Below are 25,877 nucleotides of genomic sequence, written 5' to 3'. Positions count from 1 at the left end.
GAGCAGTGAGAGTGTGGTGGTGGTGTGGGGTGTGGGGGAGGAGGTGAGGGAGGGGGGGTGCACTTTAAAACCTCCTAATCCTTGCTGTCCTCAATCTGTGCCTGCCTGCACCGGAGGAGGACGGTCACGGCTCGGCTGCTCCGCCACACAGAGCTGCGTCGGCTGCTGTAGCCAGCAACACGCTACCAGACGGAGGTTCACCAGCTTTGCTCTTCTCTTCTTTTCACACCTGTTGGGAGAATAAAGCCGGTGGTTGAGTTTGTGGAGACGTTTGTAACCTACATTTACTGGGAAGTTAATCCTCTGAGGATTTGAAATCTACGTGATGAGCGCTGCGGAGAGCTCTGACACCGACTCCAACAAGCTGGAGTCTGTGATCCAGGTGAGAGATGTGGGTCCTTGTGTGTTGATGCTCATTGTTAGGTTTTTTTTTTTTTATGTAACAGTTTTGGACTCACTGACTGTCAACCTGCTCTTACAGGACTTCATCACACACTCACCACCATCTTTCAGTTTGTTGTCATTCCATGCAGTGTGATATTCAGATGTAGGCCTGAGAAGTTAGGCCTATTATCGTCTCTGTAATGTTTCTCTACAAGTTGAAATAATAGATGTGTGTGTTTTTTATGCATCAGAGGTTGGAGGAGAGTGTTTTGTCTGAGGAGAAGAGGTTGACAGTCCAGGGCCCGTCACCAGACGCCCCCCCCACCTGTCTACCAGCACGAGTACGAGAGATCGTCACAAAGAACCTGAACGACGGCTGTGAGTTCTTCACAAATCTCTCCGGCGTCTAGTCGAATGAATCTCCATCAAGTTCAAGTTTTCACTCCTTTCTGCTCCTTCTGTCCTCTCAGCAGCAGGGGCCATGTCCTCGGTCATGTCCCTCCAGGAGGAGAACCGGGTGCTGCAGGGGGAGCTGGCCCGGCTGGAGGACCTGCTGGCCCACAGCAGAGCGGACCGAGACGAGCTCGCCATCAAATATGGTGCAATCAGTGAGAGGGTAAGGCAGCACGCCGGGATGACAACAACACCTGGCGCTGGTGGTGAGACAAAGTCACAACTAGGAGCCAGTGAGTGTGGGAGTGTGGGAGCACCGAGCCTTTCCCCCATTTCCATGTCTTCTTGTGTTTCTTTGTCTGAGATCTGCTGGTCGCCCAGGTGATGGGGGCTGGAATGATCTGAAGTGGAATGTTGCCATGGCATCTGTCACCCTGGGTAACTGTAAACAGGGGCTTGAGTAGCGGGAGGAGGGGTTGTTAAAGTGCTGGGTGGGTGGGCACCACATCCCACTTTGGATTGAACATTAGTGAAGGATCCATGCAGGCCCAGAACCAGAGGGAGACTCAGGCACAAACACATCCTCATTCAGATGAAAAGGCTCCTTTGAAAAGTCTATTCAAATAAATCGGCTGTGTTGTTGAGAGGTGTCGGACTGAGAGGGGTCTGCACTCTTTTTTTCTTTCTTCTAATCAACTAATTTAATTGAACAACATTATGGTCGGTCTCTACGTTGTGGTGCTGCAACTCTTTGCTACAGTTCGTGCAGTGGTTCCCAACGTTTTTTGGCTCGTGATTCCATTTTGACATCACAAATTCCTGGCGACCCCATGTGATCGTGATTGTCAATCAGGATGCTCAATTTATATTCGAGAAAGTGAAAGTATAGAATACAGTTTTAATCATAATTTAAAAAAGAATAATAACTAGTAAAAAAAAGTATTTAGATATATAAGTTTTTTTTTAATCAATTACTAGACAAGGGGGACCCCATTTGAATTCCAGGTGACCCCACATGGGGTCCCGACCCGAAGGTTGAAAAACACTGAGTTAGTGGCTGCAGTGAGGAATCAGCAAAATGTTTTAAATCATGACATCAGTTTCTATGTATTCCAGCTACAGACTAACAAAAAAAGTTGACAGTAGTGTCAACAATAATGACTGGAGCATAAAAAAACGAGCCTGGAAACACTAATGTTAAATCTCATAATCCATCATCACTATCATCAGCTAGTTTCATGTGACAGTTCAACAGTGGAGTGTTGACATTTACATGCAGCACAGACCCACAGCTGGACTCAACCTGAACCTGCTGCTATAGCTTTTAAACATTTACAACAGAGCTAAGTAACCATAAGTTCCCAGATTGTTTGTTAAAGTCATGGAGTTTGAGAGCCAAAACATTTTCACAACAATGAATTTTGAATATTTTAATTCATTGTGACTATACTGGATTCACACACTGATTAAACATTTTCAGTGAAAGTTTTAGGAGAAATAACTAACTTTCGAATCTTCTGAAGTCATTTCTCTTGAAGTGGGGCCTCTCCCTTTATAAATATATTTAATTTTTGTATAAAGACAGAACAGCCTTTCATTGTCCTCAGTGTCTACATTGAGGACAGTGAGAAGGTAGGATCCTAAACCTCCAGAAAAGCATCACATGTTTTCCCACCTGATGTTTTCAAGGTGAAGAATTATTTTCAGTCTCAGGATTTACAGTATGTGTAGGTTTAGATCCTCAGCATGAATAATAAATCTGCCTCCCATTTTTAATTAAACCCACAGCTGGAGCAGGCGCTTAGTTTCGACACGGGAGAGGGGGACCGGGACTCTCCGGAGTCGCGCAGCCTGGCTCAGCAGAACGTGGATTTGCGGCGGCGGCTGGACGAGGAACAAGCGTCCTACAAGCGTAAACTCACAGCGTACCAGGAGGGGCAGCAGAGGCAGGCGCAGCTGGTGCAGAAGCTGCAGGCCAAGGTGGGATTCTCTTCTACTCCTACTGCGTTGTTGTTGTTGCCGAGGCGCCGGGCAGTGAGACGGACAGACGTTAATAATATTTGTGCTGCTTCTTCAGGTGCTTCAGTACAAGAAGAGGTGTGGAGATCTAGAGCAGATGCTGCAGGAGAAGTCCTCCGAGCTGGACAAACACAGGCTGGGTGTAAGTGGTGTTTGTTCAGCACTGAGGAAACCAGCTTTTATCTATGTGATCAGGAACTTCCCACACATTTCACGACATGTTTTCTCCTTTAGAGTCACAGTGAGGCATCTAATGGCAGCCATCCAGAGGAATCCAGCAGCAACCTGGAAGATGCTCTAATCCGTCTGGAGGAAGAACAACAGAGGTGACTTAATCACACCACATGAGATATATTTTTCTAACATAGCTTTTTGTAATCCTTAAGGTGTGTAGTAAATCAATTTTGATGATCCCCGTCAAGGCCGTAATTACCATATACATTGGGGGGGGACACATCCCCCCAAAATTCAAATATGCTCAAAATGTCCCCCCCAATATAGAGCTCGCTGATTAAAAAAGAAAAAAGTATGCCATGTGTTAGCGAATTTACCATACTTTCCGGACTATAGAGCACACCTGAATATAAGCCGCACCAGCTAAATTTTAAAAGAAAATACATATATAGGCTGCACTTGAATATAAGCCGCAGGTTTTCATGTTGTAACATGAGATATTTACTTTTTTTTTGGACCATCTTTTGTGGACATCCTGGATTTCCGAAAATGTAATCTCTATAGCTCCTTAACTATACATCCTACAGAGACAACTGACCCCATTTTCTTTTTGTCTTGGCATGAGGAATCAGTAGAGATGAAGATTGCCATTATTAAGTTATGTATGGTACATAAAAACTCAAATAAACACAAAAAAATGGCGGAATTTGGTCACAGGAACCCCTCCCCCATGTGCCCCATTGATATATATATTTTTAACCCTTTCTAACCCTGACCTTTATATTTTTACAATCTTCAAGATGTCTAGTTAACAAATGTTGATGATCCCAGCCTGAAATATTGTCCCATGTATGTTTATTTTGACTATATTGGTTGCCACCCTGGATTTCCTAACATGAAAAACGAAATGTAAAAAACTTTTAGTAAGGTAGTAAGAGAAACATTATGAAAATCTGGGAACTAAATCCTTAGCAAGAAATTTCTCCACTAGGAATGTGTGTAATATCATATATTAAAATGTTGGGAAACCTCAAAAAAAACAAAAACTGCTCAAAGTTGGGGTATAAAATATAAGATTATTATTATAATTTATTTATATATTTATATCTATTATTGTGTGTTTTCAGGAGCAGCAGTTTGTCTGCGGTGAACGCGATGCTGAGAGAGCAGTTGGAACAGGCCAGTTTGGCCAATGAGGCGCTCAGCCAGGACATCCGCAGGCTCACTGCCGATTGGACCAAAGCCAGGGAGGAACTGGAACAAAAGGAGTCTGACTGGAGGAGAGAGGAAGAGGTGGGAGAGGGATGCTGTGAACAGTCAAAGCTTTGAAATGAAACCTGGAGTTTAGTTGATGTGTTGTTTTCCTTCTAGTCTTTCCACAGTTATTTCAGCAGCGAGCACGGCCGTCTGCTGATGCTGTGGCGCCAAGTGGTGGGCTTCAGGAGACACGTCTGTGAGCTGAAGAGCGCCACTGAAAGGTTTACAACCAGTCATTTGAATCGCACGTCGTTTGGCCTTTTGGAAAGTATTTAATTTCACAGTTTGTGTTCCTCATCCTCCCCACTCCCGCGCTCAGGGACCTGTCGGACATGCGTAACGAGCTGGCCCGGGCGTCCCACTCCTCTCTGCTGTCCTGTGCGGGCGTGTCCACGGCGCTGCAGAGCCGCGAGGGAGGAGCCGCCGTGGCTCTGGAGCGGGAGAAGGCTCTCAGGGCTCAGCTGGAGCAGCAGCTCAGAGAACAAGTGGCAGACATGATGAACCTTCAGACCAGGACGGACGCAGAGAGAAGTGAGCTCAACGTCAGGTCAGTGGCAGCGTGGACGAGTCTTCATCGGCTTGATGTGGCTGCTGAGGCCGTTAGATCAGAGCCCTCACATACACTATATATACTACTATACACTACCAGTCAGAAGTTTGGACACACCTTCTCATTCTGTGTGTATTATACTGAACACATCAAAACAATGGAGGAGCACATTGGGAAGTGTGTAGTAAACAAAAAAGTGTAAAGCAGAATATGTTTTATAGTTTATATTTTTCATAGTAGCCACCTTTTGCTTTTTGCACACTTTAGATTCTGTCATCAGCTTCATGAAGTCGTCAGTTGGCTGTTTTGCTTTCACTCTGTGGTCCAAATCTTCCCAAACCATCTCAGTTGGGTTTAGGTCAGGTGACAGATAACACTTGGTATTCGGGTCACCAGTGACCCGTTTTCAGGTTTTAAATGCATAGAAGTACCACATACATTTGTTTATAGAATCAAGACTTTTTGACTTTGTCAGGAACATCTATTTAAACAAAAAAAAAAAATTCTCACAAAGTTCTAAAATGCTCTGGTGAAAATTGTTACATTTGTGGTGTTAGGGTCAATTTTGACCCGGTTATAACGATAAGAACAATAATGAGAGTTAAAACTGAAACCATGAGTGCAAAACCAACCTTTTCATGGATGAGGAAGCCTAACAACATAACCAAGAGATGAGAAACTAATGGGATGATAAATAATTGTTTTTAGTGTGTTTTACAGCTGATTTAAGACTCGGGTCAAAACTGACCCGAACACCATAGATGGTAGCAGAAAGCTGACAAGAGGAAGGTTCAACTGAAGACAAGCTATACTGACAAAAAAGGTCCAGGGGCCCACACCCAAAAATATTAAACCAATATTTCCATGGATAAGGAATCCTAACAATGTAACCAAGAGAAGAAAAACAAATTGGATGAAAAAAAAAATTATTTTGTGTATTTTACAGCTGATTTAAAATACGGGTCCAAACTGACCCAAAACACCATAGATGGCAGTAAAAAGCTAACACAAGACGAAGGTTAATGTTTTTGTGTTAAGTATATAATTCCATACGTGTTCCTTAATAGTTTTTAATGTAGAAAGTAATAAAAAATAAAGAAAAGGCCATTAAATGAGAAGGTGTGTCCAAACTTTTGTCTGGTAGTGTAAGTGCCCTGCTAATAAACTTTATCTTAAATCGGTTAATGTTTGGATCCTGGGTGGATTTAATAACTACAGCAGCGTGTTGTTCACAACTGCAATGAGGATGTTTATAAAATCCCAGATTCCTGCCTCTGAATAGCTTTTCCTCCATTGCACTGGTTAGCAAGGAATTAAGTATCAATCAGGGATCCCACTTGTCCTGGAAAACCTGGAAAATGGTTGAACAATTTTCCAGTCATGGAAAACACACAGAAAATGAGGGGGAAAAAAGTCAAATGTCCTGGAAAAGCTTGAGTTGTCCTGGAAAATGATTTATCACACTGTGACATCAGCTACCAGAGCTCGATTTGACCTTTCCAAACCCCACCAAGGATTTCTTTTCCAAAAAGTGTCTAGTGAGAAAACTAAAGACGACATAATTTGTCATCATTTCTGTAGATGTAAGATGTTACAATTTATTAGATTATTTCATAAATTAGAGCCATAGTCTGCACACCTTTAAATCAAAAATAATGGGGCTGAGAGGGGAATAAACATAGAAAAAAACTGGTTAAATGCACAAAAGTAGTAGTACAAGTAAATACCTCCAGCATCTACACTTCCCCAGTCTTTATAACTTAACTGAACTTGTCTTTGATATGTTTGGCTTCATGCTTGTTATTGTGTCAACTGTCAGGTTGTCAGATTCGGTGCGAGAGGCAGAGAGACTGAAGGGCCAAATGGAAGAGCGAGAAAGACAAATGGCCGTTCTGACGCGAAGGCTGGAGGTGAGCGGACGGCCATGACGGTTGTGTAACTGGTCCGTCTCTTTAATCCTCCTCCTCCTGGTTGACCCAGTGTGTCTGTGTCATTCCCCTGGTTTCCTGCAGGAGCAGAGTGGAAACGATGAGACTGACATGCAGATGATGAGAGCTCACACTGAAACGCTGCTGAGCACGCTGCGGGACATCGCTCAGGTGAAGCTCCCTGTCCCTGTCCCTGTCCCTGCCCCTGCCCCTGCCCCTGTCCCTGTCCCTGTCCCTGTCCCTGTCCCTGTCCCTGTCCCTGTCCCTGTCCCTGTCCCTGTCTCTGCCCCTGCCCCTGCCCCTGCCCCTGCCCCTGTCCCTGTCCCTGTCCCTGTCCCTGTCCCTGTCCCTGTCCCTGTCCCTGTCCCTGTCCCTGTCCCTGTCCCTGTCCCTGTCCCTGTCTCTGTCCCTGTCCCTGTCCCTGTCTCTGCCCCTGCCCCTGCCCCTGCCCCTGCCCCTGCCCCTGCCCCTGCCCCTGCCCCTGCCCCTGCCCCTGCCCCTGCCCCTGCCCCTGCGCCTGCGCCTGCCCCTGCCCCTGCCCCTGCCCCTGCCCCTGCCCCTGCCCCTGCCCCTGCCCCTGCCCCTGCCCCTGTCCCTGCCCCTGCCCCTGCCCCTGTCCCTGTCCCTGCCCCTGCCCCTGCCCCTGCCCCTGCCCCTGTCCCTGTCCCTGTCCCTGCCCCTGCCCCTGCCCCTGCCCCTGCCCCCGCGCCTGCGCCTGCCCCTGTCCCTGCCCCTGCTTCATTTAAATTTCTCTCTTCTCTTCTCTTCTCTAGGCGGTTTTGTCGGACGGGGAGTCGTCTTCGGAGGCGGACCAGGACAACTCCGGGGCTCCTCTGCTGGCCTTGTTGCGCAGCTCGTCCCCTCAGCGCTCCCCGTCTCCTCGCAGGTCGTCCTCCCCCTCTCGCCCCGGCTCACTGGCTCCTCTACCAGAGGCAGCGCTGTCTGCTCTGCACTCTGCTGTCAGCAACAAGACCCTCCAGCTGCAGGTGACATGTCAGCACACACACACACACACACACACACACACACACACACACACACACACACACAGTGATGGACTAGCTCCAAAAAGAGGCCAAACATTACACAACCACTTTGTGTGAATGTACCGGTGTGTGTGTGTGTGTGTGTGTGTGTGTGTGTGTGTGTGTGTGTGTGTGTGTGTGTATATATACAGTACAGGTCAAAAGTTTGGACACACTCAATGCATTTCCTTTATTTTCATGACTGTTTACAGTGTAGATTCTCACTGAAATTCCACTAATGAACCCTGACAAGGCACACATGGAAGTGAAAACCATTTTCAGGTCAGGTTCACCTCTTGAAGCTCATCAAGAGAATGCCAAGAGTGTGCAAAGCAGTAATCAGAGCAAAGGGTGGCTATACTTTGAAGAAACTAGAATTGGTGGGGGCAGAGATAGAGGAGGAGGAGGAAGAAGGAGAGGAAGAAGAAAAGAAGAAAGAGAAGACAAAGAAGAAAAGACGTGTTTTCAGTTATTTCACACTTTTTTGTTAATTCCACATGTGTTCATTCATAGTTTTGGTGCCTTCAGTGAGAATAAAGGAAACATATTGAATGAGAAGGTGTGTCCAAACTTTTGGCCTGTACTGTATATATAAATATGCAAGGGAGACCTGGCCAAGAGGCTGAGCTGGTGCAACAACAATGATAAAAGCAACTGGACACAACAATACAAACATATTGTATTAACATATTCTACATTGCATCATTCAAGAAAAGCAGGTGCACATTTCTGTTAGTTTAGGTTTTATAAGAGCCTTGAATTCACCCAAGGAAATGAGATATATCAGTTATCATTCAGTGGTCTTGAGAAAATGCATTGACGACCAAAAACATTCTATATTTAAGAGTATTATTGAATTTTTCCCCTTTCTTCAGAGTTGGCCGGCTGTTAACCTCGGCACCTGTTCTTTTTTTGTTTGTTTGTTTGCAGCCACATTGTTACGTGGCTGTTGAGGCGTTTGCCCATGTTGCCCTACGGCCAGTCCGTCACTGCACACACATCTCTCATGTCATTTACTGCTTTGAGTTCATCATTTACAGAAGGGTTAGGGTTATTTCTGAGCTAACTGCTCCTCCTGTGATCATCATACATCATAATACAAAACAATAACTAGTAAATTAAAATCAATGACAACAAGAGTGCTAGAAAATAACTACAAACACTAAAACTACTAATAACCATAATAACAATGTCAAGTGGCTAATCTTAACCCTATGCTAAATGATGCGGTGATTCAGCTTCACACAGTCCAGTCATTTCTCAGAGAAATGTTACTTTTCTTTATCTCTGTCCAGCCAGCATTTAAAGTGGAAGTCCCAGGGTTATTGAGATGTGATTGTCTTCATCTTTTCTTTTTGTAATAACGTTCTTATTGATTCCATACAGCATTATCCCATCAACATTTTACATATTGTTTACAGTTTTCCCAAATATATAGAACCTATCCATAGTCCACACAGGGGACAAAGACAGAAATAGGCATAAACTCACAATTAATCATAAAGAGAGTAAACGTGGAGTAAATGAGAAGTAATATGAAGTACTTTTTTCCCACTCCTATCCTTATTTTCACTTCTTTCTTGCAGAGTCCCTTTTCTTCTGTTGGAGGGTCATACAGAAACAGAAACAGAAAATGTATAATGCACAGTGCCCTTACTGAACACAAAACCAACCCAGTTTTCCCAGTAATTCTTAAATTTAACTGATTTGAGTTGAGAAAGTCAGCTTCTCCATTCTGTAAATAATATACATTATCTCTACCCAGTCCTCTATTGTAGGTGCATCTGTCTTTAGCCACTTCCTGGTGATGGCTCTTTTGCCTGCCACCAACATTACTCTGAATATATATTTATCCCCTGACCTTGTTATTCCCTGGTTCTGTTTTCCCAAGTACATCACTTCAAAGGTAAATTGAAGTTGCACTTTAAAATGTTTCTCTATGTGTTTCTTCAAATGCTGCCAATACGGTACAATATAGGGGCATTACCAAAAGACATGAGAATGATTGTCTTTATTTTCACCACATAGTCTCCAGAGGAGAATGGATGTACTGTAGCACACTCGTAGCCTTAGATGCAAAATGATTTAATAAGACCGCATAAACAAAACCAACGTTTTGACCGTGATGGTCTTCGTCAAAGCAGAGGTGCACTGTTTAAAAAGACGATGTAGGCAATCCAAATTCAATGACATCTGGAAGCAATGGAAAATGTACATTTCCCTGAAACGTCCTTCTTTTGTTTGAGCTTCTTTTCTATATCAAGTTGTACTTGATTGGTTAATTACTTTGCTGAAATATTGTGACAGAAAACACCCCATGTTCATGTTGTGTTACTTTATAAAATGCTTTGTAAAAGGAAAAACAATAAAAAAAATTTAAAAAAAAGGGGGGCCACAGAACCTTTAACCATAATTTCAGTATTTTTGACTAATCAAACACATTTGTGACAATCTTTATATGACTGAAATTGAAAACATTGTTTAAAAAGTTTTTTTACCATTTTGCTGAAGTTTAGGGTTTAAGTCTCGCTGCTGTGCTGCTCTGTGAAGCCACTTTCTTCTTTTCTAGTATTTTGCATCATTATTTTTGTGTAGGGTAAACCTCTTCCTTTGTTACTTTTCCTCCTCATCAGCACTGTATTATTGTCCTAATAATGACTCAGAGGTGTGTTATTAACAGTTTGCCATTGTACACTAAGTCAAAGTCCAAACTTGGGACAAGACACTTGTGCTATTCAGCTCCTGACTAATTTCCCCTCAGGGTTATTCATATGTACGTACACTGAACAAAAATATAAACGCAGCACTTTTGTTGTTTTTACTCCCATTTTTTTTTAATAAACACAAAAGACACAAAAAAAAAGACGATGTAGATGGGGGATTGATGAGGTGTGTGTGTCCACAGCTGGGCTTGTAGGCGCTTTTTCATTGATTGGTTGAAACAAAACATGATCGTCTCTCAGAGAAAAGAGCCTAATGATAACCATAGTGATAATGGCAGACACCACAACTCCACACCGCACTTTGATTATTATTATATAGATGTAACATTTCCTGCACTGTCTTCCTGTGTGTTTGCAGGATGTTCGAGGCCGTCTGCTCTCTGCCCAGTCTTCGTTACAACAGTTACGAAAGCAGCTTTCAGAGGCAGATTCGGCCAAAAGAGACGCAGAGCAGCGAAACCAAGCTCTGCAGAGAGAGAAGGAAACGGCCCAGAGGGAGAGGGAGGCCGCACAGAGAGAGAAGGAGCGTCTGAAGCAGGAGAGAGACGCACTGACCAGGTCCACAGACTCTTACATCACCTTTAACTATCTGATTCTAATCCTTGAATCCTGTCGGTGATAAGTAATAATAACCCTAAGTCTACAATGTGCTCTCCCGCATGCATCACCAACATCGCAGTGAGAAGCTGAACTTGGAGAAGAGCGCGCAGACGGCGGAGAGCAGCAACCACATCCTCCAGATGGACTGTGAGAAGCTGCAGCTGAGCGTGGCGTCCATGCAGCGAGAACGGGACCACGAGAGAGAGGAGAAGGAGGCGGCCGTTCAGGAGAGAGAGCGGGCCAAGGCGGAGACGCAGAGGATGTAAGTCGGCTAATTGATGGTGATTAAGTGAATGTGATGTAGGAGCTAATCCACAAGGTCTGGCACAGCCCACAGACAGCCAGGGAGTCATTCAACAGACCTGTATGAGCTGACAAACAGAAAGCTGTCTGCCTTCTCAGTGCTCCAACACACACACACACACACACACACAGCTGCTCTGACCAGTCTGCCCTGCTTTATGTTTCTCTTTCTACTGGGCCTTCAGGACTCAAACAGTTCTCAACATATTAAAGGTCCAGTGTGTAAAGTTGGGGGGAAAATCGTGACATCTAAAAACATCTGGCAACATCATTTTCCGTTCGGGCTGCCGTACAAACTTTTTTTTTTTTCAAACACAATGCTATATTCTATTTTTAAAGAGTTGAGATACAAATAGCATACAGAGAACAGTATACAGAAACACACGTGCCAGGGGTAATGTACATTATACAAAAAGGTTGTAGACGTCTAAAGTTTTAATAACCTTTTCATTTGTTGACTTGGTAATTTGCTTAAAGTAAAGTTCCATTTCTTTTCGAAAAATAACAAAGCAAGGAGTATTATGAATATGAAATTTTGCCAGGAATAAAAACAAATTTATTAAAAAATAACAATTTCCTTCTCTCTTAGAGTAATTATGGAAACCAAACACAATATTTTCCCAGAATAAAATCTAGGCTGAGATAATCAACGATGAACCTGCTCAGGTCTGCCCACAGCTTTTCAATGGCAGCGCAAGATGGCAACACTCTCTAAAGCAAGACCCTTGCTATATGTATATATATAAAAGAATAATTATAAGGCTACGGAAACAAAACAAATTTTAGTTTATAGCGATTATACACTTATACTAATATATTCATGGATAGTATATTCAGATTTTGCCAATAAACCTTGCCAATTATTACGCACTGGACCTTTAAAGGACATACAGAGCCTCAACTCTAAAATGTATTGATTCAGTGCTGCACATACATGACCTACAGACAGAAGCAGTGGGATCAGAGTGAGAGTCGAGCCTCTGCCCAGCGGGGGGAGCTGTCTGCAGTGAAGGAGACCCACCAGCAGGGGGAGGTTGAGAGGGAGCTGCTGGAGAGGGAGAGGGCCCAGCTGTCTGAGGCTCTGGCTCGGGTAAGAACAAGTCCACCCATTCAGTGTTTGCTGATTTAGGAGTATTTTGTGTGTGAATCTCTGGTGACCTGTTTTGACCCTTGTGGACTGGTCCCTCCAGGCTGAGAGCAGCAACGCAGAGCTCTCTCTGCTGCTCAACAAGCTGCAGTCGGAGGAGGCGGCTCTCAGAGACTCCCTGGCCAAGATGGGCAGCATGAATGAGGGTCTGGCTCAGGATAAAGCCGACCTAAACACCTACATCCTCCAGGTGACGGAGTTTCAGCAGTATTTGACCTCTGAAAGGGTTCTGTATTGTGTATTGGTTGTCTGCTGTGTTTGATCATGGTTTACTAATCTTCAGAGCCTCGTTTGTCTCAGAGTCTCAAAAGAATGAATGGTAGAAATGCAGATGGAGGTGCAGACGTTTGGACCATCTGTCCTTGAATGCATTTATGTAGCGGCCATGGGCGTAGCAGACGCGGGGTACACGGGGGGACATGTCCCCCGCACTTCAGGGTCATTCTGTGTCAACTCAACCAGAGTTTAGAGTAGATTTTGACTTTGTATATCATTTTTAAAGAGCTAAAGTCGGTTTCCTGGTGCTGTTCTGTTTGTTTGTGTGGTTCTGTAGCTGCTAAGGAGAGGTGCAATTGAATGCGAGAGGATGATAAATCACTCAATAGACCTTTGAACAATTTGTCCCCCTCACTTCTAAAATGATGGCTACGCCGCATCTGCACCTGCATCTGGTTAAAAAGTAGGAAAGGAAAGACAAGAGGTGGAGAGAATTTGTTGTAAGATATCATTATTTATTAAAAGCTTATCACTCAAAACTCAGCTAGCTGACTTCATCAGGAGTGTATGGACCAACACTACGACACAGAGACCTCCACAGTGAAAACCTAGTGTCACCAGAAACTGCTGATTGAGAAATCGAGCTCCCTCACTCAGCGTGGCTCTTCCCTCTGTCTCTCAGCTGGAGGAGGAGAAGGCCCTCCTGCAGACTCAGAAACGGGAGACGGAGCAGGAGAAGTTGGCCATCAGAGACGAGCTGGTCCGGTTGGAGCAGGACCGGCTGGAGCTGGCCTCGGCCCGCATCTCTCTGCACCAGTCACTGCAGGACACCGAGCTAAGCCATGTGGCGATGGAGGCAGAGCTCCAGACTCTCAGGGCAGAGAGATTAAAGCTGCAGGAGAAAGTCACGCAGGTACATAAAAGATTATATTACATCACCATTCAAAGGTTTAATCCAAGATGAAACACTTAAGCAAAAGCTATGGGCAAATCACCTGCCATTTATGAGCCAATTTAGTCCTTAAATAGGTCACATGACTTCTAAGCAGAGGATGTGACCTCATTTAGAAATACTTTGATGTCGGTTCAAAGTGTTTATTTGTCTGAACCAGCAGCAGAAAGTGTCCAGATCAACACAGGGTTCCTATGCAAGTATGGAAAGTATGGAAAATGGAAACTATTGTATGGAAATATATTAATTTTAATATTTATCTATCTATACTTGGTTGTATCTGAAGTTATTTGGGTTAATTATTTTGTAGGCCCTATGCTACAATCTTCTGGAAATGATTTGCTGACATAATGGCATACACATTCAGAATAAAAATCAATGAGTATAATTGAATTAAATTAAAGCCCCTGTACAGAGCTTTTAACTGGATACGCAAAAGTCTCAAGCTGATGTGTCTCTGTTACCTACAACAGCAGATGAGCCCATCAGTCTAATTCTAGACCTCTGGAAGGCATGGTCGGGTCGGACCACTGACCAAACCATACCAATAGATACATTGCGCTGCAAAAAAAAAAGAAAAAAAGCAAGTCCAAAACAAATCTACACGCGCCGGCCAGACAAACGTCTTCATGACAGTGGGAAATGCAGTCTTCATTCCGGCAAAACACCACCGCTTTGTCCACAGGGGCCACCAAAATCAACACTAAATGAAAAGTCTGTACAGGGGCTTTAATTGAATTATTTATTTACATGATACACATCTAATTACTCAAATGAAGTCTGGCGATTAGGGTCCGGAAAAAGTATGATTATATTTGATGATATATGATGATATTTAGAAATGTAAATAGTGTAGGAGCCCTGTCAACGGGAGTTTTTCATTTGACACATGGCTTTTCATGTCTGACGTTTCTTCGCCCACATTGTTTTCTGCCGACAGCTGTGTGGCGAGGTGACGTCTCTGGGGTCAGAGTTGAGTCTGGCCAGGGGAGAGGGCCAGAGGAGCGAGGTGGCCTTAGAGGAGGCCGGCCGCGGCCGTTCAGAACTGGCCCGGGACAAAGCGGCTCTGGTGGTCCAGCTGACGGCGTCGGAGAGAGAGAACACGGTGCTGTCAGAGGAGCTGGCTGCTTTCAGGTCTGTTGTTGTTGTTTGACTGTGACACACATCACTATTGATACTAAAGAAATTGAGCTGGTAAATGAGTTTAAATATTTAGGTAAAACTCTGGATCCTCAACTTCAGTTTGATGCACATATAAAGAACTGTAAAAAGCAGTCTGAACTGTCTCTGTTGTAGGGCAGCTCATTTCTATCTGCATGCTGTGGTTCTTTCACATGTGTCCTCTTGCATCACTGCCTTTACTTACTTACTTTACTTTATTTGTTTATTTAGTCTGGACAGTGCATATTAATGGACAGTGAGTGCAAGAGTACCCACAGTAAATACACTGGATTTAGCACTGGTGCTAAATTACATCCAAAGTCCCCAAAACAATACAACAATTAACATAAAAAGTCCATAAAGACAGAGGACCGGTAGATAACAGAAGAAGTACATTTCCATAAATACAGGAGGATTGGACATGATTCGTTGAATTGTAAAAAAAAAATATATATATATATATATATATATATATATATATATATATATATATATAATCTATACAGTTTATTTATTTATTTATTTAAAGGTTTAAAGATCAGGGACAATGCACATTAATAAAAACATTTAAACAAATGTAAACGTGCCAGAATTAGCCAAAAGGCTATTTTACATCCGTAGTCCCGGGACCGATGTTAAAGTTGCGATTGACATGATTAATTGAAATATAAAAATATACATATCTATACAGGCCACTGACTCAGCTACTATAGACCTCTATTCTCACTTTATAAACAAGCTTTGAACATTTTAGACCAGAAGCCACAAAAATGGCACCACTGCAAAATCATTGAGAAATACAATTTGTTGACTTTTTGTCAATTTTATAAAATTCTCCTTTCTGAAAGTTGTTTTTAAGTGTGTAAATGGACTGGCCCTACAAGCGATGTCTCAGATCTGTAAAAAAGACAGACAACTGTAGGACAATGACAAGGAGTATAACCAAGCAAAACTATAAAATTGAAAGTTGCAGGACAACATTTGGCCAATCATCCCTCTCAGTGCTCGGTAGATACACACCTATGGAATTCTTTACCATCAGAAATTCATTGTCAAGTCATTGTCAATACAACAGCACTTTACCAATGTTTAATGTTCAAGTTAACTCGTGTTTTTTATTTCTTTATTTATGTTACTTATTCATTGTATTATTCACTATATTTGTATCATTGCATTTTTTATTGTATTCAGTGTATTTTATTCTATCCTAAAGCCTGACCAGGGACAAAGAATTAGCTGAAGCTAGACGTCTTACAGTATATGCATCACATTTTCCCATTTTCTGTGGCAGTGTTGTATGTGTAATTCCTGTTACATAATCATTCAAATAAAATAAAACAGTTTTCACACGGGTCTGTGAGTAACTAGTGTTTGTGTAACCCCACAGGTCGGAGAGGGAGTCTCTGGAGACCAGTCTGTTCGAGGTGCAGCAACAGCTGGTCCAGGTGGAGTCTCGCAGAGAGCAGCTGGAGGCCGAGAACCAAAACCTCCGAGTCCGCTCTGAAACTGCTGCTGGTGAGTGAGCAGACAGCATGTAGCAGAAAACATGTAGGAAGCAGAGACAGAAGAGAGAAAACTGTGACCCAAACTTGCAAAACTGAAGATAATTGAAGTCCAGTTTATTAGGAATGTGACAGAAGAAGAAGTTGGTGGTTGAATCCTGTCTTTCCCTCTGTTTGGTTTTCCTGGATGGATTCTTAGCTGAGCTGAGGCGTGTTCGCTCAGATGGGGAGAATGCATTGGCCCAGGCTGAGAGGGAGAAACAAGCTCTGAGTCAGACTCTAAATGCAGCACAGCTGGAGGCCCAGCAGGCTTTACGCAAGGCCATCTCCGAACATCAGGAGGAGGTGGAGAGGCTGGTCTCAGAAAAGGTCAGGAGGTTCAGTGGTTGAGTGTGTAACTGCAAATGCTATTTATAGAGGTGCTTTAGTTCTGGAAGTGACTCTCTAACCGACGTCTGTGCTCCCGGTTGCCGTGGGTTTCAGGAGGTCCTGCGCCACGGCCTGATGATGGAGCACGAGTTTGCGCTGAAGAAGCTCCAGCAGGAGACGGAGGATCAGCTCCACCGGGCGCAGAGAGAAACGGAGGAGCTGCAGGATGAACTGAGGAGTCTCCAGCACGACAGAGATCAGAGCCTTCTGCAGGCTGAGACTGAGAAACAGCAGGTCTGCTCTGATCTGGATCCAGACACAGAGATTATATCTAATGATTTAGAATCAAAGTGGAATCCTAATATCAGGATAAAATGATTAAACAAGGAGGTTAGGCTGTTGCTTTAACCACATTCTTGTATCTCATACAGTGTGGGAAAAGTGTGGTTTAACCCAGCACATCTGCAGGAAGTTGACTTGTGTGTTAATCAGACGTCGTCTCTTTGCCAGGCGCTCTCTCTGAAGGAGGCAGAGAAAACAGTTCTGTCGGAGCGGCTGTCCAGCCTGCAGGCCGAGCTGTCCGCTGCAGCTCTGGAGGCAGAGAGGATGTCCAGAGAAGCTGCTCATTACAAAGAGCAGGAGCAGGTGATGTCATTTCCTGTCTCAGTTTGTCTCATGTTGTTGATTCATCATCAGTCTTTAACTCTCTGTTCTCTCTGTTTCCCCTGGCTCCAGATCAGAGCTGAGGCTCTGAGTGCTGAGCTGCTGGAGCTTCGCTGTCAGCTGGAGGATTCAGCCTCCGTCCATGAACGTGAACTCCACAGTCTGCGAGAGAAGTGCACTGAACTCCAGTCACGTGCTGATGTCGCCCTCAAAGAGGTAGACAACTCTAATATTAAACAAAACACAACTGGTTTTTATGATCGATATGACCCGTTTGTCAGTACTTTGAACACGTTTTCACTCCTCACACAGATAACACAACATCAGCCTGTGTGAGCTGTACTGTTAACACATTTTTGGTTCTTTTGACACAAAATACATACATTTAACATATTTAAAATTTGTTCACACAAGCTACTAAGACCAAAACAGTAGATGTTAAAGCAGTACTAAAGAACTTTCAGTTTTGGTTGAGTTTGGCGGCGCCTGTGGACCAAAGCGGTAGTGTTTTGCCTGAAGGAAGACTCCATTTCCCATGAACACTAGCGTGAAGCCCTGTAAATATCCTGCATTAAAATTTACAAAAGACATCAAAACTAAGTTTCTGTTTCCAGTGGATCATTTCAAAGTGAAAACACAAACATAATCCATTGCTAAAGTGCTGTTTTGCCTGTTCCCTCCTTGTTGTGACTCGCAAAAGTGAAAGTGAAAGTAAAGTGAGAGCAGGGTTCCTACCATGCTCCTCAAAGCTGCTTAGTGCCAGAGAAAGAGATACAGACCCCCTCAGACCATGACAGAGGTGTCATTCAACTTGTTGTAAGTCGATGTACCATCACAAAAGTTATGAAAATATTATATGAAGGTTGAAAAGTTACTTAGTGTTGGTTTAACAGCTACATTTTCAATTGCTTTCAAACTGTTTGTCAAAACAGAAAACCTCATGTTCAAAGCCCAACCTAAAGGCTGAAGTGAACAGCAGTTCATCAATACACAGCTGATTCTAGATAAACTGTAACATCTAGGAATCACACTCAGTCACATGACCTATTTGGGCTGATCTTATAAAAAAAAAAAGAAGAAAGACGAGAGATAGAAAGACGAGGGAGAGGAAAAACAGAATACTGGGCAGTCTAGCAGTGGCTTTGTATTTTTTATTTTTACTGAATTGTTTTCTGTTTGTAAATGTATTTTTTTCTGCAGTCATTCTCAGTTGTTTTACTGTAGAAAGTAAAGTAAGTTTTTTTAAGTATTCATTCTGCAAAGCTGCTCTGAGATGTTGTTGTTCACTTTTTGTATTGTTTGCACAAAAGAAACAAAATACTTGCATTTGCTAAAACCAAGAGGTTCAAAGTCAATTTATGATCAAATACAATATTGCATAAAGTAAAGTGATTCAGTTTGTGTTATTCCATCAGTTGTTAGTGTTTTTGGAGATTTTGCTGTGACTGACTAAATGTTTGTGTTGGAAGATGTTTTGGTAGATCTGGAGAATTTGTGTATTATTGTATTTTAGTTTTAGTTTGCCAATAAATAGTTTTGAAAAAGTGTTTCAAGTATTGACAAGCGGGTCTCAGCGATGGTAAAAGATGATGGAGGAGAAAGGAGGTCTATCAGTGCTATAAATGTGATCCTCATCCTAGAAAAATCTGGGTGTGCATTGACAAATACATGAGACATGCATCATGGGACAAACATGTTTTAAAAAATAATTAAATAATTAAAGGTGCGTTTCACCCCCACAGCTGGACCAGTGCAGAGCTTCTCTCTCGGTGAGCGAGGAGAGCAGAGACCAGCTGAGACGAGACGTGCTGGACACCGAGCGCCGCCACGGCCAAACTCAGGACGCCGCCGAAAACTACAGGAGAGAAAACACGGAGCTGCGACGCAACCTCAGCGATGTCACCAAGGAGAGGGACACTCTCAACCAATCCAACGTGCAGCTGAGGGAAACTCTACGGAGCGCAGAAACAGAAAGAATCAGGTGAAAGCTTGAATGAAGGGAAAAGGTCGATCACACAGAAATAAGATAAATAAATACAGCTCTGTTGAGAGTTTTGTCTAAGACTGACAGGGTTCCCACGCATCCTGGAAAACTTGGAAAACCTGGAAAATAGTTGACCCATTTTCCATTCATGGAAAACACATGGAAAATGAGAAAAAAGCAACGAGTTGTGCTGGAAAATGATGACATGACATCAGCTGCTACTAGAGCTCTATTTGACTTTTTCAGACCCTGTTAATGATTTCTTTTCCAAAGAAGTGCCTCGCGAGAAAACCAGAGACTTTGAGTTGTTGAGTGTTTTCAAGCAAGCATGAGGGTTTTCTCTCCGGCATCTGCAGTCTCCTTGTCTCTGCTGAGTGACAGACAGAGCAGCAGCAGAGAGCTGTTTTGGCTGTGGTTTGAAAACAAAAACAACATGTTTCTGCGTTGTTCCAAGATACATTTGTGATAATTTCTAAGCATGTAAGAGATTATTTCATAGATAAGTCAGAGCCACAGACTACACATCTTTACATCAGACTTATAAGGGAGGAATAAACATAGAAACAGACTTGTTAAAGGGATGGTTCACCCAAAATTCAAATTTCACTCATTATCTACTCACCCTCATGTCAGCTAAGAGCTCCATATAATGGTTTGTCAATGGATACCAACTTTCTTTGTCCAAAAAGACACACCAAAAAACATCCAAATACCTCCATACTGCTCGTCTGTAATGTCCCTCTTGTATTGAAGCCCCAACATGAGAAATTGTTCCGAAAAAAATTAAATAAGTCTTTATTTTAAGCTTGTTTGTAGCGGAAGCTCCCAGTGTCTCAGTTCACTTCTCTTCCTGTGTCAGTGCAAATCTCACGTGATTTGGCGGAACAATTTCTCATGTCGGGGCTTCAATACAAGAAGGACATTACAGACGAGCAGTATGGAGGTATTTGGATGTTTTTTGCTGTGTCTTTTTGGATGAAGAAAGTTGGTATCTATTGACAACCATCATATAGACAAATACTGCTGCAAGGACCCCCCCGTAACTCAGAGAAGGAACGGAGGACTCTGAAAACTCTCACAGCTCTTAGTCGACATGAGGGTGAGTAGATAATGAGTGAAATTTGAATTTTGGGTGAACTATCCCTTTAAATGTACAAAATAAGGTACAACTGTCGAAAAGAAGACTTCTCCACAGCATGAATGGGACGGGGGATGTGTTAGTGTGTGGTGTAACAACATGTCTGTCAGACTGTAGCAGCTGAAAATCTCCTGGAAAATGATTTCAAGAAAAGAGTGGGAACCCTGACTGAGTGTGTGTGTGTGTGTGTGTGTGTGTGTGTGTGTGTGTGTGTGTGTGTGTGTGTGTGGGTGTGGGGTTGGTCAGTGTGAAGCGACAGTGTGAGGAGAAGGAGCAGAGGCTGGCCGTGCTGGAGGAGAACTTCTCGTCCTCTCAGAAGGAGGTGGCGGAGCTGCGCAGCTGCCTGAGGGAAGTGGAGCGCTCGCGGCTGGAAGCCCGGAGAGAACTGCAGGAGCTGCGCAGACAGGTCAGAGAGCAACCGCCACACAACGGACCCACAACGCTGGCTTTCAAACTCTGCAGTTGAAATGTCACATTAAAGGGATAGTTCAACCAAAATTGAAATTTCACTCATTATCTACTCACCCTCATGTGGACTAAGGGCTGGGAGAAGTTTCAGAGTCCTCCGTGGCTTCTCTGAGTTACACGTCCAAATTTAAGAGGAGCTTCCACTAGAAACAAGCTTGAAATATAGACTTATTTAATTTTTTTCTGGACAATTTCGCATTTCGGGGCTTCAATACAAGACGGACATTACATACGAGCAGCATGGAGGTATTTGGATGTTTTTTGGTGTGTCTTTTTGTTGGTATCCATTTGCAACCCTTATATGGACATGCACTGCTACGCCGAGACCCCCTGTAACTCAGAGAAGCCACGGAGGAGAAAATTGAGTGAAATTTCAATTTTGGGTGAACTATCCCTTTAAGTCAAAACTGAGTAAGCCACACTGAGGTTTTCAGGTTTTTCTTGGTAAAGTGAGAGCGGTGTGGTTTTTTTTGCTTTTCTTGGCTGCAGCTGAAGGTTCTGGACGGAGAGAAGGAGCAGAAAGGGAGGGAGGTGGCAGAGCTGCAGGCCCGCCTGTCGCTGGAGGAGCAGAGAGAGGAGGAGAGAGGGAAGGAGGGCTTCACTCTCAGACAGAAGCTAAACGAAGCCGAAGCAGCCAGAGACTCCCTCAAGAAAGAGGTGAGGACAGGCAGGGGTGCAGATCCCATGTCAGGATCAGGGGGGACACAAAAGTGATTTTTTTTTTTTTAACTGTTTGCAACTCATACCATGCTGCCATAAATCACAACTTGGTAGAGGCTCGCCATTTCATTCAAAAAGTACAGCACAGGGAATTATTTATTGTGCTTACCTGTCTTGTTTATTTGTCCTAAACAGCGTGAATCACTGCTTACTTAAGTGTTAGTAAATCATAATTCTAAGGGTCTCGGGTATGTAAATGTCTACACGTTCTTTGTATGGCCTCCTGATTTCATCGGCATCTGTGAAAGAAACTACCCATTTACATCGTAGTGGAGGAGACCAGAGTATGGTCGGCGGCCAATTTAAAAAAAAACATGCTTATTTCGGATACAACGTGTGATCTCACTTGTGTCTTAAGATAGATTTATTTGTATGACCTACTTCCATGCCAAAGGGGACCTTTGCATCAGGACTTGAAGTCAAAGGCCTATATTTTTTGGGCTTAACCTCCCAACTAGAGATGGAATATGGAGTCAGAAATATATTTGTCAAACATTATTAGTTCCACCATTTAAATCATTTCTTTTTATATGTGAATCTAAAATGTGAAAAATGTGAAATCTGAAAATACATGTTAAATTTTTAATAATTTAGGGTATTTTTAGTGGGGAGGACAATTCATGGTTTTCACAAATTAGGGGGGACATGTCCCCCCCGGGATCTGCACCCATGAGGACAGGATGCAGGTGGAGGGAGTAGGGGTGGGAGAAAAAATCGATTCACATAAATATCGCAATATATTTTTTGACGATTTTTAAATCGATTTTCTTTTTTTCAAAAATCGATTTTTTTAAATTACTTTATTTATTTATTTATTTATTTTTAAATATTGTGCAATGTGCATTTGTTAGCCTTTTTTACATACAGAGAGTCCAGGTTTTGAAAAGGGTTTAAGTTCACTTTATAATGGAGTATGTTAATTTCTAGGCTCCTACAGTATTTGTGTGCAGATAAATGTTAAAAATGCAGACTAAAAATCGAGAGAATCGGCAATATCGTAGAATCACAATTTAAATCGAATCGCCATCCAAAAAATTATAGAAGAATCGAATCGGGAGAAAAGCGAATCGTCCCAGCCCTAGGAGGGGGGGAGGGGGGAGGGGGGGGGGGGGGGTTGCAGCTCATCATGATCTTCATGCTGTTTATTTTTGTCCCAGCTCTCCCAGATCCAGAAGCGGCTGGTGGAGTCGGAGTCTGGCTGGCGGAGCTGTGAGAGGGAGCTGACGGCTCAGCTGCAGGAGGCGCGCGGCTGCGAGAAGAAGCTGCAGGACGAAGCTAAGAACCTGTCTCTGCGCGCGCAGGCGGCCCAGGACGCGGCCTCCCACCACGGCCTGCAGCTGAGCGAGGCCCAGGGCCGGCTGGCCGCCACCGAGGCCGAGCTGACCCGGGCCGAGGCCTCCAGGAGGGACCTGGAGTTCCGCCTCAGCAGCCTGCAGTCGGCGCTGACACGGACCCTCGGCATCGGAGCCAGCGGCAGAGGAGGCCGGGGCCGGAGCCCGGGGGCCAGCTCCACCTCCCCGGCCGCCGGCTCACGCCACCACAGCATGTCACCCATGCGCTCCTCGCTGTCCCCTCCTAAAGGTTAGAACAGGACATGCTGGTTCACCGCTGCAGTGGGGGACTTCACCCTGACATTAGTTATGATATGCTAACTTTGAATTTATTGATCTGTTTTTTTATTGTTGTGATGTTTATTCAGATCCAGTCTTATATCATCATATATCATCATCATCATATATGTTTAAACTTTCACCACAGTCAGTGATTAAGAAACCTGCCAATGGGACTGGACAGTGTTCATCAATATGTACTGTTCCCATTTTAAAAATAAATAAATCTGAAATCTGAAACAGACCCCAAAAACAAAGAATAGAATATCAGAGAAATTACAACTATCTTTAAAGGGATATTTCAACATTTTGGCAAATTCACCTATTGCCATAATCCCTATAGTCATAGTTCATTACCTGTTTTTAGATCGATATTTCCACGTTTCCCTCATCAAACTAAATACACAATCCAACAACTCCATAACACTCTGGTGGACAAGTTGTGACCTGCACATTCACCACACTATGAAATGATAGCAAGCATCATCATAATTATGTAACATTACGACACATGAAGCAAACACTCTGAACTACTTGAGCTTTTTAAATCACTCCGCCCAGCACCCGTGTCTAGAATGTAGTTCCGGCTACGCATTTGCCTAGAAAACAACTCCGTCTCATAACGTTCCATTATTATCTCATAGCGTGGTGAATGTGCAGGTCACAACTTGTCCATGAGAGTGTTATGGAGTTGTTGGATTGTGTATTTGATGAGTTTGATGAGGGAAAGGCAAAAATACCATGCAGCTTTTGTTTCTGTCCCACCGATCTAAAAGCAGCTTGCACCGACAATTAAAGGTAATGAACCGACTGCTAAAACTATAGGGATTATGGCAATAGGATAATTTGCCAGAATGTTAAAATATCCCTTTAACAAACAATAAATACACATGGACTTACTAGGGGAGGGAGATCAATACATTATAGTATCGCGATATATTATGTCTTTATCGTATCGACATATGGACACCAAATATCAATCTGAACAGACTAAGAAGTTTATCTTAATAGGAAAAAACAGATGTTAACAAAGTTGTCATTTGGAGATGTCATTTGCAGTTGAAAAAAGCTATCACAATATTATTTTTAATAAATTGTTTCAAAGTGTTTTACACAAAGAAGTAGCAAATAGAATACAGATACTGTACATTACATTCTAAATGAGACTGATGATAATTTCCTTTCTTTTCTTTTTTGTTGTTACAGAGTTTCGAGTGAGCACCCCTGACAACACTTTAGGCTCTGGTGCCGTGTCTCCTGAGCGAGGGGACACGCCGCTGCCTCTTCCTCAGCCGGAGCTGGACCCGGAGACTCTGCGCAGCGGTCTGAGAGACTTCCTCCAGGAGCTGCGTGACGCACACAAGGAACGGGTAAAAGAGCAACACAAGCGCGCACACACACAAAAACACAAAGTAAATATTCATGATGATTCAGGAATATGTTTTTGCTTGTACACTAAAACAAGTCTTTGTTTGTTGTTGCTCCTGTGCAGGACGATGCTCGCTGCCAGCTGGGAGCCGTGCAGCGAGAGCTGGACGAGCTGACGCAGGAGAGAGACTCTGCTCAGAGTCGACTGACTCAGCTGCAGAACTCCTTCCAGGAATACCAAGAAGGTACGAGTGCCTCTGGGTTTCTCATGGAGTCTTTAGAAAGGACCTATAGTCCAGTCATTTTAGGCAAAAAAAGGGGTCAACGTTGAACAAATTGCAACAGAAGCAAACTCAACTGATTGTGTATCCTCAACATGTCCTGAGTGAGGGAAAAAAAGCCCTGAAGAATCCCATTAGGGGAAAGTTTAGAAAAAGACCCAAATATAGCCCATTCATACGCCTATTCATTATTATATTATAAATTGGAATGAGTTGACTCCATCGGTCAGCCGACAAGAAATCACTTTAAATTTCAAGATGACTGCAATTTTTCAAGACAGCCACATCCTTAGTAGAGCAGGTATGAGCAAACAGTGCATAATCCAATTACGTATGGCTAATTTGCATACATACAACACTTGATGGCCTAAATGGGTTCCATTCAGACCTTAATATTAAGTGTTTTAACTGTAATATGTTAACAAGACTGAACAAGACATTTTCACCTGCTATACCCAATGTTTAGATCAGGTGTTGGTATGTATGCAAATTAGCCATACGTAATGTCATACCTGCTCTACTAAGGATGTGGCTGTCTTGAAAAATTGCAGTCATCTTGAAATTTAAAGTGATTTCTTGTTGGTTGACCGATGGAGTCAACTCATTCCAATTTTCAAGCTGGTACCACCACAGCACCTTTATATATATACATGTGCCGTCAAAACGGTGGGGTTTATGCAAATTTATGCAAATTTGCTCATGTTAACAAAGAATTTCAAAAAACTTGTAATACATTTTTTGTTTGTGAGTAATCAATTCGGTAATTTCATTGGAGATATCTAAAAGTAAAAAAAGATTTTTTTCCCTCACTCAGGACATGTTGAGGATACAAAATCAGTTGAGTTTGCTTCTGTTGCAATTTGTTCAACCTTTTTTCATAAAATGACTGGACTAATAGTGGCGAATTGCAGTCTCCTTGTACTGATGTGTGTTTGATATGTG

The 25,877-nt window shown here is 43.2% G+C and overlaps 1 protein-coding gene across 2 annotated transcripts in view; it reads left to right on the top strand.

Moving 5' to 3' along the window:
- The window catches only part of crocc (ciliary rootlet coiled-coil, rootletin), a 32,004-nt gene continuing 6,127 nt past the window's right edge, over positions 1–25,877 (top strand). Inside the window, exons 1-29 of one of the 2 annotated variants that reach the window (XM_085777132.1) lie at positions 1–382; positions 636–762; positions 855–1,000; positions 2,566–2,757; positions 2,855–2,938; positions 3,031–3,122; positions 4,098–4,263; positions 4,342–4,448; positions 4,547–4,774; positions 6,597–6,687; positions 6,790–6,876; positions 7,479–7,691; positions 10,812–11,011; positions 11,133–11,315; positions 12,302–12,446; positions 12,547–12,693; positions 13,402–13,632; positions 14,612–14,805; positions 16,220–16,347; positions 16,534–16,703; positions 16,818–16,997; positions 17,214–17,348; positions 17,439–17,582; positions 19,109–19,347; positions 20,735–20,894; positions 21,446–21,613; positions 22,834–23,257; positions 24,493–24,656; positions 24,779–24,899. In XM_085777132.1, coding sequence (XP_085633258.1) covers positions 326–382; positions 636–762; positions 855–1,000; positions 2,566–2,757; positions 2,855–2,938; positions 3,031–3,122; positions 4,098–4,263; positions 4,342–4,448; positions 4,547–4,774; positions 6,597–6,687; positions 6,790–6,876; positions 7,479–7,691; positions 10,812–11,011; positions 11,133–11,315; positions 12,302–12,446; positions 12,547–12,693; positions 13,402–13,632; positions 14,612–14,805; positions 16,220–16,347; positions 16,534–16,703; positions 16,818–16,997; positions 17,214–17,348; positions 17,439–17,582; positions 19,109–19,347; positions 20,735–20,894; positions 21,446–21,613; positions 22,834–23,257; positions 24,493–24,656; positions 24,779–24,899 — 4,723 coding nt within the window. In that variant the 5' untranslated portion in view covers positions 1–325. The remainder of the gene's footprint in view (positions 383–635; positions 763–854; positions 1,001–2,565; positions 2,758–2,854; positions 2,939–3,030; positions 3,123–4,097; positions 4,264–4,341; positions 4,449–4,546; positions 4,775–6,596; positions 6,688–6,789; positions 6,877–7,478; positions 7,692–10,811; positions 11,012–11,132; positions 11,316–12,301; positions 12,447–12,546; positions 12,694–13,401; positions 13,633–14,611; positions 14,806–16,219; positions 16,348–16,533; positions 16,704–16,817; positions 16,998–17,213; positions 17,349–17,438; positions 17,583–19,108; positions 19,348–20,734; positions 20,895–21,445; positions 21,614–22,833; positions 23,258–24,492; positions 24,657–24,778; positions 24,900–25,877) is intronic. The other variant, XM_085777133.1, reaches the window with a different exon arrangement.

The sequence above is a fragment of the Trachurus japonicus genome, chromosome 5, assembly GCF_045865225.1.
Source record: "Trachurus japonicus isolate A0001 chromosome 5, Traja_1.0".
In the NCBI taxonomy this organism is placed as follows: Eukaryota; Metazoa; Chordata; class Actinopteri; order Carangiformes; family Carangidae; genus Trachurus; species Trachurus japonicus.
The sequence above is the reverse complement of the archived record's forward strand: the minus strand, read 5'-3'. Positions and strand labels throughout refer to the sequence as shown.